This window comes from Xenopus laevis, chromosome 8L (genome assembly GCF_017654675.1).
Source record: "Xenopus laevis strain J_2021 chromosome 8L, Xenopus_laevis_v10.1, whole genome shotgun sequence".
In the NCBI taxonomy this organism is placed as follows: Eukaryota; Metazoa; Chordata; class Amphibia; order Anura; family Pipidae; genus Xenopus; species Xenopus laevis.
This window is the reverse complement of record NC_054385.1, coordinates 71,143,047-71,163,954: the sequence shown is the minus strand read 5'-3', so window position 1 is coordinate 71,163,954 and position 20,908 is coordinate 71,143,047. Positions and strand designations below refer to the sequence as shown.

Sequence of the window (20,908 nt, the reverse complement as noted above, 5' to 3'; positions counted from 1 at the left end):
GAATCCCTTAGTAATCCTGTTTGGATCATGCATACATATGTGTGTTATAGACATTCTGCCCTGCTGTTTAGGGACTTAACATTAGTCATTCAGATGTTTAATACACAGATGAAGAATAGATGTGTTCGCTGTATCCTTTCCTCTTTGGTTTAAGTATTGCTTTTATCCTACAACTGTATATGTTTTTGTCTGCCTCTAATCACTACCATCCATTAATGCAAAAAAAAAAAGTATAAAAGCAGCCGATAGCGTAGGTGAGATGTTATGCACATGTAAGTGCAGTGCTACGGTGTGTGTGCTTCATTCTAACAGCAACTGATCACTGTAGTGCAGTCTTGGGATGCTGGGAGACTTGTATACTAGCTGACTGACTTACCTTATGGCTGATAATATACACAAGCATTACTCTGCTGGCAGATCTCAGCTTCCAAAGCAGGAAATCATTTTGAATTGTTTTCAGAGATGTCGAGGATTGGGATGCAAGTGACCATGTGAGTGGAGGGATACGATAAAAGGTGCAGTATGTTCAGACTTCTTACAGTCTGTGTCTGATCCAGAATGATGAACATGAGCAGTACAAGTCTGAATAAGAAAAACTAAGATATAATTGAGAGATAAGATATAATTAATCCTTATTGGAAGCAAAATAAGCCTATTGGGTAATATGATTTTCTAGTAGACTTGAGCTATGAAAATCCAAATTATGGAAAGATCCTTTATCTTGAAAACTCCAGTTCCCAAGCATTCTGGATAACAGGTCCCATACCTATATGACCAGTCTGGTTGAGATTGTGTTAAACTCACAGATCAGACAATTTGGAACTGGTGCACATGACAAAAAATTCATTGCCTGTGTGCTGGTTCAAAACAATAGTATTATAATCAGGAAGAAAGTATAGTGTCAAATTTAACAAATTAATTTTTAACGTTTCGGCTCTAGTTTTTATTTTTTTTTATATATAGAAATATAGAAATATATATATATATTTTTTAACATATATTTTTAATTGTATCAATTTACAACATATATATTTATTTATTTACAAATTTTTTTTTTTTAAAGGGAGATGCTCCATTTCAAATTTGCTTCTCCTGGGTGTGTTTCTTTCCTCGCACTGATTGTTCATATTCGGCACCCCATCCTCCCCCTTTCCCTTATTTTCTGTGAGCTTCCCCCTCGGTGGGTGGGTCAGCGTGTGTGGTGGGGGAGGGTAGACGCTCATTAGACAGTTTTTACAGACTGCAAGTGCCACTGTCCGGAGAGTTTGTGAAACATGCCACATCTTAAACTATTCTGGGGTTTGGGAAGCTGTTAGGACTGCAAGGTTTCAGAAATTGTCCTCTTGGCAAACCGCAGAAATTCTGGTGTCCCCTAATTGTGCTAACAATTGTGATGTATAATTTTGGAGACAAATATATATTTTATTAGTGCAGTAATAGCAATCAGTATTTTACAGAATAATCATCAGTATTTGAAATTTGCTGTCTGCAGTCTTTCTGGAGGCAATGGTGGGTCCATTTTGCCAATTTTATAATACTGTCCTACTGCCATTATGATTATTAGCTAGATGCTGCCAATTCTTGATTTTTAACTTGTCATGGCGTATATTTCTCGTTAAAATGTTTATATGTAGAAATGTGCTTTTTTTTCTGTTACCCCAGGCCAGCTTTACAGCAGTGGAAGGCCATGTTAGGACTGTCATTCCTGATGGAGCAGTCAGTTTGATTTCTTTGATTTTATTTGCGAAGGCTTATGTTTTCTTTTCAAAATAAATATATAGAATATGATATCCTGTGCCCATTTCACAGAGACACACTGCTTCAGGAAGTGTCTGAAAGATGTTGGTTGACTGTGTTGATCCCCACTGTTCAGTTAGATTGCCAGCTGCAGCTGCCAGGTTTGCCCTGCCTAAAATACAAGAACAGGTATGAGACCTGGAGGTTTCTGCATAAGGGGTCTTTCTGTAATTTGGATCATCATACCCAGTAGGGTTGTTTTGTCTCCAGTTAGGATTAATTATATTTTAATTGGGATCTAGGACGAAATACTGTTTTATTATTACAAGGAAATAATTTTTAAAGAAGACATTTTGTGAAAAAAATAAGAACGTACCAGTGTGTTATACTCCTTTAAACATAGAAGAATTGTGCTTATAAAAGTAGTGTTTTGGGCTGATTTATTGAATATTTCTTCAAAAATCCTACTAGTCCCTCCCTTCTCTTTCACTTCCTGCTCCCTGAATTCCCAGGCTGTGCAGGACAGCCGGCGGCTCTCAGCTCACTGTACTGTAGGACAGGAACCAATCAACAGCTAGCAGGACCAGATGGGGAACTGAAGTATGTCTGTGCTTGTGTGACTGCAGGGCTGTGATTGGCTGTCCCCCTCCTACTGTGCTTTTGGCAGGTACCGTTAGGACAAGCCCATCCTTCATTTCAAACACAGACAGGGACCATAGAACATGTATATGGAGCTGCAAAAAAGGGGCTATTTTTAAAGATTACTTTTTAGCATCATGTAAAAGCAACACCATATATAACTCATAACTGCCTACAAAATTAGGGTTGTTTCATTTATCCTATATGTCTCCTTTAAAATTTAATATATTTAAAATGGAGTGTATGGGTGATTACTTCCCCTAATTTGGAGCTTTCTTGAAAATGAGTTTCTGGATAATTGATCTAATACCTGTTCCATAAATCCAAGTAATAAGTGTGAGGTATGTACATGTTAGAGAATTTTTTTTCACTGTACAGTTCATTTGTGTACAAGGATAAAGGGCTATATTGTGCCTTGGAGGCTGAACATTGTAAGAGGTTTTAAAAGGAATAGTTTAAATAAACCTTATAACATAATCCATTCTGATAAACCTTCCACATGGCATTTAGTTTTTATGGATTTTGTCTTTCTTATTTTGCCTTTGTCTGGTCATGAGAGATTTAATTGTTTATGTTTCAGTAAGACCCGTCTGAAGCACCCATATACGGGCAAATAAATTTCCAAATTGGTCTAAAGGACCAATATTGCCAGCTTTATCTGCCTGTGTATGGCCACCTTTAAGGTATGAAGATCCTTATTACAGAAAGATCCTCTATCCAGAAAACCCAGGTCCCACGCTTTCTGGATAACAGGTTCCATACCTGTACCAAGCTGTATTTGAATACCATTGTCTGCATCAAATGAAAACTGGTTTTAACAATATTTGTTCTCATGGGTCTGACTTTTAAAACAGGAGTTGGGTCTCAGCATTGCTTTCACTATAGTTTTTGGAGCCAGGAATGCAGAGAATATATACAGCCAGACCAATACATGTATAGGATCTATTATCCAGACTGTATGCCACCTGGGGTTTTCTGGATAATGGACCTCAATACTATTTTGATCCCCATTAGTCTGCTAAAAGTCATTTAAACATTTAAGGGATTCTTTCATGAGAAAAAAATGTTTTTTTCAAACTGCAACTTAGGGCAACTTCAGAAAATGAATCGATCCGAGTGCCATCCCGTCTGCTATTTAGATTCTAGTCAATGGGAAAGCTTTTCGGGGAAAGTTGTCATCAAAAGAAGAGTCGATTTGTTGCTAGGAGGCTAAATCTCCCCAAATCTTAAAGTGTGCCCTTACCCTTATGGGCAAAGGTTACCACTTAGATTCCCCTTATGCATGCTTTTTAAATGTTCTAAACATGACTCAAAGAATGATACTATAGTAATATAAACAACATTGTTTATTGCCATTATTGATAACTGTAATATTACATTGTATCTTGTTTTTATTTTTAGTTCAGATTGAATGTTTTAACTAGGATTTTATAAAAGTTCTGAATATGTAGAAGTAGCATGCGATATATGCATTGCTTGTATTTTACATTTAGCCATTAGTGTAGTCACTTAGTAGTGATGATACTGACTTCAGAGATTCGTTAGCTGTCTTCCTGCCAGTCTATGTATTTAAGGCAGGTTTAACCCTAATAAGGCACTTTGGATCTTATTCGCTGGATATATATATATCTATATATATATGAGGCTGTGACCACAAAAAACATATAGACAAATACAAGATTCCTCTGCACTCAACCCATTATCAATATATTTAAGACAGCGACATTTTGTGCATACTGCTACTGAAAAATGCCTTACCCTTTAAACAAAACAGGGATTGTTTGTCCATATATTGCAATATATTTAAGCTGGCCAACTATGTCAAAGTCATCCCATATCTGGCCAGTCCTATGCTCAATTTTCATCTGTCTTAAATATATTGATAATGGGTTGAGTGCAGAGGAATCTTGTATTTGTCTATATGTTTTTTGTGGTCACAGCCTCATTGCACCCCCGCCTAATGATTTTAAAAACTAGTGGTGAGCACAACTTTCCCCTGTTTGTTATATATATATATATATATATATATATATATATATATATATATATATATATATATATATATATATATATATATATATATATATATATATATATATATATATATATATATATATATATTACTTTGTTTTTGTTTTTTTTTACCTTTTTAATGCTAGTTTAATCCAGTGGCATGCATCTGGTATCAAAATGACTCGGATCACATCTAATTATGTATTATGGCAGGCGCCCAGTGGCATTGCCAGAATTGTATCAGTGGCAGTAATCCAATGAGTTAGTGGTGCCTCTGATCAAAATTGCTTCAAAAATACAAAAAGATATGTAGTTTAAGGCTTATTAACCACAGTAGTTACTTATAATTCCCTAAAACTCCTTTGTTTTCGGTTCGGAAAATAATTTTTGCGCCTTCATTACACTGGTTGGCCCTTCAATGTACCCTAATACCCACTAACTAGATTAATTGGCAGATATTATTTTTAATTTGGACAGATTAACATTTGTATAAAACATTTGTTTGGCAGATTTGCTCTCTGCCTATCTGGCCATATAAATCTGCTCAAGTTGTCAGACCAAAGCTGGGCATATATGACCAACTTTAGAGCAGTACGACACAGGCTTTATTTAATCACCATTTTTATTAAAATGGCTTTCCCTGCTGACATCTTCCCATTTTCTAAAGGCATCATTTTGAGATCATAATGAACTTGAAACTCAAGAAATATTCAGGTATAGCATACAGCATCATAGTTATAGAACAGCAATCAAGCACATCACTGAAAAAGGCAATGTTGTCTTTACTATCATATCTTTGCTCTATAGTAAATGTGCTGATCTGCTAATTGCTTTCTACAGGCATTATTTTACCGCGTTGAAGTAACGGTAGAATTACTGGGTCATTCCAGATAGTCCAGTTTCCATAAGACCTACTGGCTATTGATCAGGAAGAAGCTGACACAAATCATGTGATTAACAGGAAATCCTCTCATCCAATCAAGCACAAAAAGTGAGTGTAACCTTAAATAACCTAAATGTAAAAAGAAGAAAGTAATTGCTTAATATTCCACTGTTATGGGAACAAAGCAGGATTTTTACATTTCATCATGTAAAGTTACGTGATTTAATTTAAGGGCTCAAGCACCAGGTTAGATTTCAGCCAGACAGGATATGATCAAGTGTTTTATTAACAGTATGTATAGAAAGGAACCAGATGTAAAAACCCAAGTTGTGTGCTGGAAAAAAAAAAAGCTAGTGCTAAGTTTTAACCACTTTCCCTTATCTTAGAAACCATCACAAAAAAATAATCACTTCTACACCCTTGCCATCTTAGTGGAGCATAAATCTAAGTACCCTATCAAACTGGCAATGACAAAATGCCGCCATACCCATATTTCAGTTATCTCGAAATGTAAGTATATTGCCTTGTATTGATTTACATTGTTCACTAGGAAAAGTAATTTTTGGCTTTCTGACATAGCCCTAACCTGTCTGTATGATTTTTGAGGGTCAGAGGAAACCTTAGTACCTGGAAGAAACCCATATGCACAAAAGGAGAAAATATAGATTCCTTGTAGTGTCCAGGCTGAAATCAAACTTAGGGCCACAACCCTTCTACCTATGTGCTGCCTGGTTCAGTATGCTGTGATCCAAATAGCAGACAACCATATATTGCTTCTTTCTGCTCTGTAGTTTGTGTCTGCTAGGCTGTAAAAAAAAAAAAATGGGGTTACCTCGTGTGCAAAAGCTTAAGGCAAAACTGGTCCTGACGCTGTTAGTGCCAGTATTTTCACCCCCCACCCACAGTGGGTGCTATGTCCGTACCTAGCCGAGAGGTGGGGATTATTTATTTACTTTTTTTTTATTATTTTTTATAAAGCTGTTATAATGCTTATTTAGGTTTGTGTTTCATGCAGTTAGAAGATGGAAGTATCCGTGTACTAACTGTAGCAAATGTAGCAATAAAATAGCATTTATTGAACTTTTGTAAACCTTTTCATTTCCTCACATTTTGTCAGGCACTTTTTTTTTAATGTGCTGCCCTATTTCCCATTACAGCTTGTCTCACTGATAGTAGTAGCTGGTACCAATGTGGGGTCTATTATCTGGAATTCTTGAGACCTGGTGATTTCAAGATAAGAGGTTTTCCATAATTTGGATCACCATACCTTTTAATTTACAAAAGAAATTTGTAAACATTAAATAAACCATTGGGATAGTTTTGCCAGCAGTGTGGATTTATGCAGCTAAGTTAGGATCAAATGAGAAATTAATTTAAAAAAAAAAAAAAAAGAGAATTGTTTGCTTAAAATGAACTCTGTATGAAATATTGTTCCTTTAATTCAGAGTTTTCTGAATATCAAGTTTTCTGATAAAGAGTTCCCATACCTTTTTACTGTCCTACCCACCATGTGTTTTTTGTGTGCTGTTAGAATTGTGACAGCCTATAAGGTATATGTGTTGGTTATGTGGATTTAGCCTTTGCCCTAAAGGCGTGTGTGCTGATATTGACACTCAGAATAAAGCTTGTTTGTAATGTATGAGTGGATGTTTGGATAAGATGAGCTCAGGGTTCCTCGAGAGCAGCCTTAAGCAAGGCTGTTTCTGTTAACACCTAATTATGCAATTAATCCAGTTTAAATGACCACTTTCTTAAAAATGTATCTAAACAGCAGCCTGCGGTTTGTCCTTGTGGCATTGATGTTTGAGGCTGTTTCTTAAAGGGGTTGTTCAGCTTCCAAACACTTTTTTCAATTCAGTTGTTTTTAGATCGTTCCCCAGAAATAAAGACTTTTTTCAATTATTTATTTTTAACTGTTTTTTTACAAATCTAAGTTTTAAATTGATTGTTCGTGTCTCAGTCTGGCAGCTCAGTAATTTAGGTGCAGACTTTAAACCTGGGATCCCCAACCTTTAGAACCTGCAAGCAACATTCAGAAGTAAAAGAAGTGGGGGAGCAACACTAGCATGAAAAATGTTCCTGGGGTGCCAAATAAGGGCTGTGATTGGCCATTTGGTAGCCCCTCTGTGGATTGTCAACCTACACTGAGGCTCTGTTTGGTAGTACACCTGTTTTTTTTTTTTTGCAGCTAAAACTTGCCTTCAAGCCAGGAATTCAAAAATAAGCACCTGCTTTGAGGCAATTGGGAGTAACATCCAAGGGGTTGGAGAGCAACATGTTGCTCGCAAACTACTGGTTGGGGATCCCTGCTCTAAACTGTTATAATTTTGCAACATTTAGTTGATACATTTCTCAGCAGCATTTCTGGAGTATTAGCAACTATTGTATCAGTTCTAACAGCTGCCTGTAATTGAACCCAGAGATTCTGCTCCGCAAGGACAAAACTAAATGTATCCATTTAGAACAATTTACAGGATCGACAAACCCTCCTCCCAGAGCTGCTTCAGAAGGTGAAAAATGACACTTTACACTTCAATATTAGAAAAACAGTCACTCATAGTAAATAGAAAGTCAATGGAAAAAGTCTTTATTTCTATTGATCTATCTAAAAACAACTAGTTGTTTGAAGGTGAACCATCAGGTTTTCAGTGCATCTTGCACTTGGGTACATTCATTATTGTATGGGATATGTCTGTCATCTTCTGTGGTGTATACAAGCATTGGTTGTGTCGTTGCTGACAAAGTTATATTGTGTTGCTGGCAGAAATTCAACATTATTTCCTCTGTGCAGTTCTGAGAAACTGGCACTTTGGTTAAGGCTAGGGCCACACTAGTTGGATCTCGGCCTGTATTTCTCCAGTTCTCCATTGCTGCTGTTCTGGTTGATATGCCCCTGGAAGCATAGTCTTTGCTTTGGTGCAGCCAGATGCGGTGGATATTGGCTGTGAAATGTGAACTCTTGCTGTTTTTTGCCAAAGTCTGCCGCTTCTGCCTGCACCCCTGTGCAAACTATGCTTCCGGGTAACATAGTAAGTTAGGTTGAAAAAAGACACGTCCAGCAAGTTCAACCCTTTAAGTCTATAACTGCTAGTTGACCCAGTGGAAGGCAAAACCCCCATTGTAGCCTCTCCAATTTGCCTCAGAGGGGGAAATATTCCTTCCTAACTCCAAGATGGAACAGTCAGTCTCTGGATTAACTTGTACTATGAGCTATCTTTCATAACCCTGTATTCTCTGACTTGCTAAAAGCCCTCCAACCCCTTCTTAAAGCTATCTAATGTATCAGCCAGTACGACTGATACAGTGAGAGAATTCCACATCGCAGCTCTCACTGTAAAAAATCGCTTCCAAATATTTAGATGGAACCTCTTTTCTTCTAATCGGAATTGGTGCCCTCTTGTCAGCTTGAAGGACCCAGATTTTCCATATCTTTTACCAGCTTTTACCAGCTCTGCTTGCACCAGGAAGCATTGTTTCTGCTCGAAAACATGTCATTCATTTTACATTTCGCTCTGAAATCCGCCCACAGTATGAAAGAAAAAGGGCAGTGGATTCTCCATCTGCGGAGAATCTGCTTTTGTAATGATCGTCTGGCCCTTGCCTAAAGGGTATTTCCATCAGTTATGTCTGAAACGACCCTTGCCTTGGTCTCCTGACCAAGATTTGGTTTGAATGACTTCTACAAACATAGGTCTTAAATCCCAGCTGCTATATTCAACCAGTCAGGGCTTTGCTTTCACTTTCCAACTTTTAGTAGACTGTTTATAAACTAATTGGCACTTCCAGTAATGCAAATGAGCTTTATGTTTATTTATCAGTACCTAGATGTGAGAAAGCCCTTAACCCCCACCACCTCAAAAATATACCACCCTCAGGCAAGAAACAAATTAGGGTTTTTCAGGGTTTTCTTCTTTAGGTCAGAAAGTAGATCTAGAATCCCACAGAATACTTTGCACTGCACCTAGCCTGGAATTCAATAATATGTACCTGCTTTGAGGCCACTGGGAGCAATATCAACTGTTGGTGAGCACATCTAGCTCTTGAGCCACTGGTTGGTGATCACAGCACTAAATAGTTCCCATAATAATATAAGAAAAAAAAGGTTTACTTATAATGGTATATTTGTTTTCTGGCCAAAATTCACCTGTGACTGCTAGTGTCTGGTGAATCCCATTGATTGGAATGACAGGCTATTATCAAGCACTTATCCGATGGCTGAAAGATGCCAGTGGAGAATAGGGTCATGTGCCATAGGTGTTTGTGATTCACAGATGCAGTTAAGATTACTCCGTTCCAATGATGTATACTTATGAAACATTAAAACATTTCTTGTACAGACTACTGAATTAAATAGCTTTTTAGACCTGTCATTACCACCACTATAAGAAATGTGTTTTGCTTTTCTTCCTGTGTTTATTGCACACAGCACTTTACAATATTAGGACTGAACTTTAAATACCTTAACAGTGGTTACAGAATGAGAATGTAGTATGAATGTGCCCTACATACAATTTTTCTTGACCAGTATGAGACATTTATTATATGCGTGGAAGAGTAGGTTATATAACAGCCACCCCTGTGTGTGCAGTACACGCTACCTCTGTTGGATCTGTTCCATGCTTATGGTTATTAATGCACAATAAAGCTGATTCAGTGTGAGTACAGGACAGGGACTGGGCTGGAATTTGAGAGGATGGTGTTTGTGTATTTTAGATTCTTACAGCTGGGTTATAAAAACCAAACTTCCCTTTCTTCTAATGAATGTCTATCACTTTATATCAGTAGCAGCACACCGATAAGGAATGTTCAGTTGTTCACAGAGTTTATAGTGAGTAAAAAGTATTATATAGGTGGCTGTCTCCATATGTGTGCTGGTTTTAGTTGCTGTGGTATGGACACCTGTTTATGCTGAGATGTGACCTGAGGTTTTTTATACTGTTTATCTTTGTGTAATTTTGGAATTGCGATTAGAACAATTCTTTTGCCAAACGGATTAGAAAAGTAGTAAAAGTAATACATTTTTCTATATTAACGGACAATATGTATTCACTTAATTTGGAACTAGTTAGAAAAGAGCCCATTGATACAGTGTTCAGCTGCCAGTGCTCCTATCTGCCCAATTTGACTCTGCTCAGTAACCCTGACTTGTGGTGCTTGTAGGTAAAAAACAAAATAAATCTTTTTTTATATCGCTACTAGCCTTGGTTTCATGAGCCTTATATCTTAAGTACTCTCAATGTCAGAACATTTGAAGGCTTAAGGTGAAGTTCACCTTTAAATATATGATAAATGGACCTGTTCTATGCCACTTGTATGTAGTTTTTTATGGTTCCTGTTTGGGGCCTTTTTGGCTTGCAACTGAAAATGTAATGCTGTAGGTCAGTCACCAATAAAATTTTTACTCTGTCTTGGCTTTATCTTCCATCCTACCTTCCAAACTACTGTCGGGCCAATTAAAGCTCCCAATGCATGGGCCAATATAAGCTGCAGACGAGCAGCCTATTGGGCAGTGTATGGGATCCTCTGACGTGCTTCCCCTAACCGAAAAATGGCCTGATGACAATCAGCCAGGTTGAATAATCGGACATCGATTCGTTGATGCGGACCTCGGTACGAAAGCCCATATTTTAGTCAGTGTGATCAGCCCAATATTGTCCACCTGGGCATACTTGGGGGAGATCCACTGTCTTGGGAGACCTCGCAAAACGAGTGGATCTCTGCATGTATGGGCATCTTAAGTCTTCACTTCCGGAGGGCAGTTTAAATTCTAAAGTCTGATAACTGGATATTAAAATGTAAACAATTAAAACCCATTCCAAACAAAGAAAAACCCCAACTCTGTACTTATTACAGTATTTCTAGTTAAACTGTGCCTGCACCCGGGCCGACAATGTGGATCAGGCACGACAGGTGACTAGTGCCAGAGAAGGGGCTGATTCCAGGCCTGGGTATTTCAGCAGATCGATTTTCTGCCCAGTGTGGCATAAGTCATAAAAGATTTCCTTTTCACCTGATACTTCTATACAGAATTCTCTCCTGTGCAGTGTGCACACTATTTTTGTTGGATCTGTTCCAGTGAGGGGTTTATTAATATACAATAAAAGTTATTCACTGTGAGTCTACAGCAGGGATCTAAACAGTAATATAACAGGGTGTTTATACCATTGCGGGCAGCAATTGGGCATTCTACACTGGTTAGTGCAAAATTTGTGTTGGTTGTATAGCCTGTGTGCCAAATTTGGTGTAGTCAAATGCTTCACTAAATCAGTCAGTAGTTTTTCAGCCGTTTTCTGCATGTTTGGTTAATTTACAAAGGAAGCTTTTGTAATAGAATCCTTTTTATAGAGTTATGTAAGACTGGAGTCATTTTGTTGACTTTTGTATTGTCTATAGCATTCATACCTATATCTTGGGTTGAGCCAGCAGCCTGGTCCCTCAGATGCCCCAGTTGGTAACCCAGAAAACTCAGTAACTTATTATAGTGAGCAAGAGGCTTATGCAACTGTCTAACAAAGAAGGTAACGAGCAAGCCACCAAATTTATAAGGAGACAACAATGGTGTTCATGTGTGAGTACCTTCGATACATTGGTTAAATAAATTACCCAAAAGGAGTAATTTTTTACATTTTCATACATAGCAGTGAAAATATATAATATATTTAAATATATTTTATAGTTTCCCTTGAAAATCCTAAAGCAATTCTGTAGCAGGGATTAGCTGCTTTTACTATGCACTGGCCTGCTCCCTCTACATATCCTTTTGACAAGCAGGCAGTTTGTGGAACTGAATGTCTTTGCTTACAGGGTGTATGTCTTTGCCTGTCAAGGTTCTGCATGTGCCGCGTATAAGGTACATTCTAGTAGCCGTATTGCACTGCACTAATGACTCAGGGCTCTAAACACTTTTTTTTTTTTTTACTGGTCCTGGATTTTATTTTGTTTGTTGCCCCTTTAAGATTAGTGATTGTTGAAGGCAAAGTAAGTGGCTATTTTCTGTGTGTTTGTGTAAGTGGCGAAAAAGGGTTCCTACTACCTCTTCGTCCATTTGCAACCAGACAGGCTGTGGTGGCACGTACAGAGAGGGGAAAGAATCCAGCTCTGGGATTTTTCTGGCAGGGGAGGGAGGAGAAACATGTGTTTTGTGTTTGCTTCTGAGCTCTGGCTGTGTAACCTTATCACTGCCAAATATTGCACAATACGGGGCCTAGGCAATTCTTTTGTGCAGAGCTTGTTCTGCCCCATATTGACCCACACAGGGCTGGTGTTCCCTCTATTTTGCGCCACTCAGATATGTCTAGCCCACATTGTTCAATTACAAAGGATATTCCTATGGGTTATTTCTTCCAAGGTCCCCTGAACGTAGTATACAACTGAAAGCTTCATGTCTATAACGTATGTTGCTGGTCAGGATGTCATTAATTTGTCTGTTTATTGGCTTGTTCAGTGTGTGATAGAGCATATACAACAGTTAGTAATCTAAAGTGAAGAACAGGGTGCTGAAGGGGTTCCCATTTTAACATGGAAAATACCAGAATACCTGAAAACCCCATTTGCTTTATAAGAGGGTGTTTGATATGGCTTATTTGCAGAGCAATGGAGTCTTATTTAAACTGTTTTCAATTTGAGCAGTGGGTGCTAACAAATATACCTTGTTTAGATCTACAGAAAATTACTCTCCAGTGGTACTAAATGTAAGTGCCAGGGGCTCTGGTTAGATGCTCATGTTTTGTGATTTAGTCCTGACAGTCTATTAAACATCCTTTGTTAAGTGTGTGTATTATCTGCACTAAGATCCAGAAAATACACTTAGGGGTATTTTCCCTTTATCATCTCATGTTTATTCATGTGCTGGTTACTGTCCAACTCAGATGCGTGGTTACTGCTTGGCTGCACAGGAACCAGCACACTACTGACCCGACCAGCCTTTAGCACTGCATCTTTTGTGTTTTAAATGTTTGGTTTAAGGGGAATAACCTGGCAATAATTTTTGGCCAGCACAGGCCTTTTTTTGATGCAATCTCCCGTGTGAGACCACTAACAAGATGAATGTTGTATGTTGCATTAAGAGCTGTATGGGAAGAGCGTACACGCACACTGCACAGGCACTGTGTTTCAAAGGGCCACTGTTTGTTTCTGATAAAATCTTGCTGTGCATTTCCTACAAGCTTCTTGCATTTGTTTCTTCATGTAGTGTTTCCGGTGTCCTGCTCACAGACCATACATATGTATTGCACATTGCATGACGGAGAGAGAGAGCGATCTTCCTGGCTTGTAACTAGAACCTCTTCTGGCCTCTGCCCAGACATGGCATGCTGCCAGATCTTGTGGCTTCCAGAACAAAGTCATCTCTCACCTTGCTGCTCTTGCCTGTGCCAGATAGCCATTAGCATGATGTTGTTGTCCTCCTAATGATGGTATCCAAGCAGTCTGCCGACAAACTAATAGAAACAAAGTGTATGTGTATTTATGCATAAATACACTATATATATATATATATATATATATATATATATATATATATATATATATATATATATATATATATATATATATATATATATATAAAACGCACGTTTGCTTTTGTAAGAATTTATTAGTGAGGACTCCCAATAAAAAAAAGTCTGAAACATCCCAGTGTGATCAATGCAAAAATCTAAAACATGCCAGTGTGATCTGATCAGCATTTGGATGAACGAACACTTGTTTAGTTATTAATTGTTTCATTTGTATTTCCCTAAGGAAGTGAACCATGCTACTAGTACATAGGGAATGTCAGGACCTTTAATTTTTCCTATAATATATATCAAGTTTAGAGCAAAGTCTTGGTAATGTCTAATTGATTACCGTATATACTCGAGTATAAGCCGAGTTTTTCAGCCCCCAAAATATGCTGAAAAACTCTACCTCGGCTTATACTCGGGTCAAGCGCAAAAACGGTCGCCGGCGTCTAAGAATAGTCGCCGGCGTCCAAGAATAGTTGCCAGCGTCCAAAAATAGTCTCCAAGAATATTCGCCGGCGTCCAAGAATGGTCACCGGCATCCAAAAACGAGACGCCGGCACCTCCAATGGGAGCAGAAACCCTCAATTTTTTTTATTTAAACTTACCAGAAGCTCACCCTAGGCTTATACTCGAGTCAATAAGCTTTCCCAGTTTTTGGAGGTAAAATTATTTACCTCGGCTTATACTCGGGACGGCTTATACTCGAGTATATACGGTATTACAAATATTTTATGGCAAAAAAGCAATATGATGTTCTGCAGCAAATACAAATATAGGACAACTGGGTGAAATACATTTTCTTTGCTGCGTTTCCTTTGCAGGTATAAAATGTTTCCCTAATCAATATTGTTTAGAAAGCTTAAAGGGTTTTCCACCTTATTTTGCAAAATCCTATTGGATTGGAAACACGAAAGTGTTTTAAAGTAATGAAAATATCATGTAGTGCTGCCCTGCACTGGTAAAACTGATCTGTTTGCTTCAGAAACACTACTATAGTTCATATAAACAAGCTGCTATGTAGCAATGGTGGAAATTGAAAAAAGGCTATATGGCACAGGATAAATAGTGGATAACAGATAACATTATGTTCTTCATAGCTTATCTGATATCTGCTGTGTAACTTGAGCCTTTTCTCCTTTGGATAGCTGCCCCATGGCTACACAGCAGCATATTTATATAAACAATAGAGTTTCTCAAGCAAACACACCAGTTTTACTGGTGCAGGGCAACACTGCATTATATTTTTATTACTTTAAAACAATTAAATTTTTTTCATGTTACTGGTCCTTTAAGATATCCATCCCCATTGAAATCGGTAATGTTTGTTTTTATTTGACCAAATTAAGTGACCACTCTTTCTCTTTTCGTAGTTGACATGGACGAAGAAGATGGCCGGTGTTTGTTAGATGTGATATGGTGAGTAATTCCTTCATACAGATGCATGATTTAGAATGTAGCTTGTGAGTAAAGCTGAGTAAAGCTCTACAATATGAGCCAGGTAGCATGGCCAGGAGCAGCCTATTAGATGCTTGCTTTCAAACAAATAACCGTAAATCCGTCTTACTATTTCTTTATACATTATTACTCTGTTGGTCTTTTCTTATGGCGCAGTTTGGTCTTAGCATGTATGTCAGATTGAAACCACAGACAGGCCACCCTTCAATACTAATGGACCACTTGCAACCAGGGTATGCATATAATTTTTTGGAGCTACACTTCCATAGGTACTTCGGTAAATAGCACTGCCTACATAATAAACATAAATTGTCAACCAGCTATTCTTTGCATTGTCAGATACTGCCAAAGTGCAAGGGATGTGTAAGTGTATCCTTGTACAGGTATAGGACCTGTTATCCAAAATGCTCGGGACCTGGCGTTTTCCTGATGAGGGATCTTTCCCTAATTTGGATCTTTATACCTTGTCTACTAGAAAATCCTGTAAATATAAATAAAACCAATAAGCTGGTTTTGCTTCCAATTAGGATCAAGTACAATGTACTGTTTTATTATTACAGAGAAAAAGGAAATATTTTTTAAAAATTGGGATTATTTGATTATAAGGAGTCTATGGGATATCTATAATTCAGATCCAATACCTGTACTGTAAACCAGAATTACATTCTGGCCAACTTGTAGTGTTTCACTTAACAGCTTAACCCCCTCCCAACCTACCGTGTATATACCTGAGTATAAGCCGAGTTTTTCAGCATCCAAAATGTGCTGAAAAAGTCTACCTCGGCTTTTACTCGGGTCAGCGGTACCGGACCGAGTAGCTGAGATTGCAGTCACTTTTAATCATTCCTATACCAACAGTACACTTGGGGAGAGACTGCAATATCCCACAATGCCCTCTGTTGGTTATATGAAAGAATAACAGTGCGCCCTCTGTTGGTTATATGAAAGAATAACAGTGACTGCAAAATCACACAGCGCCCTCTGTTGGTTATATGACAGAATAACAGTGCGCCCTCTGTTAGTTATATGAAAGATTAACAGTGACTGCAATATCACACAGCGCCCTCTGTTGGTTATATTAAAGAATAACAGTGACTGCAATATCACACAGCACCCTCTGTTGGTTATATGAAAGAATAACAGTGTGCCCTCTGTTGGTTATATGAAAGAATAACAGTGACTGCAATATCACACAGCGCCCTCTGTTGGTTATATGAAAGAATAGTGACTGCAATATCACACAGTGCCCTCTGTTGTTTATATGAAAGATTAACAGTGACTGCAATATCACACAGCGCCCTCTGTTGGTTATACGAAAGATTAACAGTGAAAAAGATTTAGCAGCAGAAGTTTTAAGGAATTAAACACAGGTTTAAAAATTATTTGTCAGAGCTGACAAGCAAAACAGCTATGTGAGACAAGCTGACAAGGCAATGCTAGTTAGCGTGTATATAACATGTTGCAAAAAAGCAAACTGAATTTTTGATTTTAACGATTGTTTTCGTGTTTTTCCTTTAGTGACCCCCAGGCTCTGAATGACTTCTTACATGGACCTGATCAGGTGTGTAAAGGAATGCAAAATACATAAACTAGTGGATTCTCAAAGGTTGATGAAGCTAGATGAGACAATTTACTGCATAGTAGATATTGATGTCTTTGGATATCTGATATTATAGTAAACAAAAAATATGAATGGCACCACATATATCATTTAGGCTCTTTGCCATTTTGTTTCAAGCCACAATTTGATTTATCAACGTTTCAGGGGGTGAACCCTCCCTTCATGAAGCATCACACATTGTGTGATGCTATCTCAGTGCTACTGAGCATATAACTTACAGTTACACTACAGTGCAAGGAAATGTATGTTGTTATATAATCATTGTATGCCTTTAAAGTCTAACATTAGACTGTACCTGCTAAATTTGCTTTTTTTCCCCTTGAAAATATTTATCTGAGTTATTTTTAATCAAGGTATTTTTTCTTCTCTTTAGATTGGTGGCGATGACCTCTTGGATAACACAGGAGATGCTGCAAGTGCCTTCTTTGTGGGCACTGGGGTAATTAATTTTATCATATGTCTGGACAGAAAAACTATAGGCACTTATTTGCTCGTTGTTCTCGATCATATTATAGGTATGCACGTGTTTCTGACCTAACATATTTACACATTATTACAAGCAATGTTCCCTCTAAGCTGTGTGCACACCTACAAATTTTGATGTCAGCACATACAACAAATTGTGATGCGCACAAAGAATTTTGTGTGAAAATACGTATTTTTTATCCATTCTGGTTTAAGCACACCGTTTTTTAAAATATGCAGAGAAGTTTAAAATGTTCGCACGAAAGAATTTTTATGCCAAGATAAGAGTTAGAGGGAACATTGACTTGGTTACATATATGAAAGGAAATCCTATGGGCTCACATTTAGCTGTAAAATCTATTTCATTTTAGAAGAGGACCCTGATAGAGGCAGCTTCTATGAGGAAGCAGCATCACTTAAATGTATGTTTAGCAAAGAAACTCGCTCAAGTATGGCTGTGTTCTCAAAGCATATTGAATCCCTCTTACAGCTTCCGTTTATTTACACTGACAGGATGGTTTTGCTATTTCAACCATTCATATTTTACATAGGGGTAGCCCACTGTATTCTCTGAATAACAGTTAGTGCTGCTGGCAAATGGTCATGGACAAGTTAATCTGCAGTGCCCGATATCCTCATGAATTGTTGAGAGCATAGATCATATACATTTCACATTTACTGCACGATACATTTCTTAGATCGGTTTAAAGTGACTGTAGTATACTGAAAATCTTATGCATCTTTTTAAAAATATATTTTTCTGCTTTTTGTTCCAGCTTCATGTTCAGGAAGCTCCAGGAAACCATCTAACAACAGAATCTAACCCTCCCACTTCAAGTGTAGATTTAGACTTTTTGGAGGATGATGACATTCTTGGGTCTCCTTCAGCTGGCAGTGCCAGTCTTGCTAGTGCTGATCAGCCCTGTGACATCCTTCAGCAGAGCCTGCAGGAGGCTAACATTACAGAACAGACTCTGGAAGCTGAGGCAGAGTTGGACTTGGGCTCCTTTCAGCTCCCCACCCTACAGCCGGTGGTGCAGGCCGCCCCGGATGGAACCCCCCAGATATTTTCTGGAGGAGCTGACCTTATTGGGCTGCAGCAGCCAGCAGTGCTGACCCATCAAGCCCTGGTGCAACAGTCTGTAGGGGGAGATGTGGTCAACAAAGCTATCAGTGTCCAACCTTTTCTTCAACAAGTCGGCCTTGGCAATGTTACTATTCAGCCAATCTCTAACCTGCCAGGACTTCCAAATGGCAGCCCTGGTGGGGCACTTGGCATTGGGCAGATACAAGTTGTTGGACAGCAGGTCATGGCCATTAACCAACCTGCACAACAGATTATTGCCAAGCAGGTGCAATCAACTCAAGTTGCTAATTTACCTGTGGGAAGCTATTTGACAGGGGCAAACACAGAACAACAGCAAGTCACACTTACATCAAGTGGAGTATCACCACAGAACACAGGATTAGTCTTGCAGAACAAAATCCCAACTGTGGCCACAACTCTTAATGGAAATTCTATGTTTGGTAGTGTTTCAGCAGCGCAGTGCACACAATCCCTCACAGTTACATCTAGCTTAAACAGCCCAGTTATTATACAGAGAACTCCAACTCCTATTCAGCCAAAACCTGCTGGAGTCCTGCCACAGAAACTGTTTCAGATATCCCCCAAACCTTTTACTCCAAACAATGCTACACTTACCATTCAGGGAGAGGCTGCACTGCAGCAGCCAAAGACTCAGCAGAACTTGGCTTTTATGACAGGCAAGCCGGGACCAAATGTGCTGCTGTCCAGCTTTCCCCAGGGGCTCCCCACCAATATGTTTAAACAGCCACCCTCACAGCAGCATTCACTTGGCAAGCCAATGAGTGTTCATCTTCTAAACCAAGGCAGTAGTATTGTCATACCTGCCCAGCATGCCCAAGCTATGTTGCAGGGGCAAAATCAATTTCTTCTGCCTGGCCAGCTTGCAGGGGCATCAGCCGTCCAACCACTTTCTGCCCTCCAGGCCAACATGGGAGGGCAGATCCTGGCTGCCTCCCATCCTAGTGGACAAGCTCACATAATTGCCAGCCAGGGCCCAGGGGGGCAGCTCCTCAACCAAGCACTGCCTGCCCAAATTCTTACAAACCAGAATATTGCAAGCCAGTTGAACTTGGGACAGGTCCTTGCATCCCAGAATGCGCATGGCACAGCTCACATCTTTTCAGGGCAAATTCAGCTGCAAGCGGGACAGGTAGGCCAACCCACCTTGTTTCAAATGCCAGTATCTTTGGCTGGGAGTTTGAGCACTCAGAGCCAGGCGTCAGTCGCCACATCTTTGAATCAAGCAGGGCAGACAGTCATCCAAGGGGTAACTTTACCCAACCAGGTTGCAATGTTCAATCCGTCAGAGAATCTTGGGCAAGCAGTTAGTATCCAGCAGACACCTGGAGGCAGCAGCCAAAGCCCAGGCATTGTGCAGCAGCAATCTCAACAAGTTGTCCAGGGTTCCAGCATCCTACCCAATGCAGACCAGGCCTCAATTTTGACCGTCCAAACTGCACAGCAGGCTTCTCATGGCCAGCCCCAGCTTCAGTTGAATGTACAACAGCAGACACAACCTCAGCAAACTATACCTGTCCAGTCTCAGCCTAGCCCCAGCTTGGCCACTAGCCCAGACAAGATTATTCTCGGTGGAACACCATCGGGTACTATCCTGAGTGCAGAATCCATGCAGATGTTTTTGCAGCAGGTAAGTGTCTCCCTTCTTTTGCTCTTTATTTTATTGATTTGTTTTTCCTTTAAATTTCAAGGGTTTATATCATTTACACAGCCATATTTTTTTGTGTTCAGAGTACCCTCTATAAATGTTGTTAATAAATTTCATTGGGAGGTACAGGAATGATCATTTTCACTTATTGTTCACATGGACCCCATGGAGCTTTGGTTATATCATTTAATTTCTTTTGTGAGAGGAAGACAGATGGGTTAGAGCAGTGCTGTCCAACTTCTGTGGTACAGAGGGCCAAAATTTTACTGGCCTATTTGGTGGAGGGCCGATAATGGAAGTCAGTGTTGGCCACTCCCCCCTTTTAAACCACACCATGTTACCACAAGAACTTTTAAGATCATAGCCACATTTATGATGGTAGCACACTAAAAAACCAAATGGTTGGTGCTCACTGCAGGGAAATCGTAGGGCAAGCAGAGAATGGCACTCAAAGCAGCACTGGGCAAGCAGAGAATGGCACACACAGGTAGCTCTGGGCAAGCAGAGATTGGCACATCCAAGCAGCACTGAGTAAGCAGAGAATGGCACACACAAGCAGCACTGAGTAAGCAGAGAATGGCACACACAAGCAGCACTGGGCAAGCAGAGAATGGCGCACACAAGCAGCACTGGGCAAGCAGAGAATGGCGCACACAAGCAGCACTGGGCAAGCAGAGAATGGCACACACAAGCAGTACTGGGCAAGCAGAGAATGGCACACACAGGGAGGGAAGGCAGAACAGAGCAGGAGAAAGGGAATAATTCTATAATTCTAATATGTACTACATACAGTGACACAGTGCTGGTGCCCCATTAGCATTTTGAATGTGTGAACAGGTGA

The 20,908-nt window shown here is 39.3% G+C and overlaps 1 protein-coding gene across 9 annotated transcripts in view; it reads left to right on the top strand.

Annotated features, from left to right (window-relative positions):
* Positions 1-20,908, top strand: part of bicra.L (BRD4 interacting chromatin remodelling complex associated protein L homeolog) — a 49,435-nt gene that overhangs the window by 10,235 nt on the left and 18,292 nt on the right. For 6 of the 9 annotated variants that reach the window (XM_018230263.2, XM_018230262.2, XM_018230269.2 and 3 more), the window contains 4 exons: positions 15,144-15,189; positions 16,747-16,789; positions 17,223-17,288; positions 18,091-20,049. In XM_018230263.2, the coding sequence (XP_018085752.1) occupies positions 15,144-15,189; positions 16,747-16,789; positions 17,223-17,288; positions 18,091-20,049 (2,114 nt within the window). Of the gene's footprint in view, positions 1-5,229; positions 5,381-15,143; positions 15,190-16,746; positions 16,790-17,222; positions 17,289-18,090; positions 20,050-20,908 lie in introns of all 9 variants that reach the window. The other 3 variants (XM_018230266.2, XM_041572949.1, XM_018230265.2) reach the window with 1 other exon arrangement.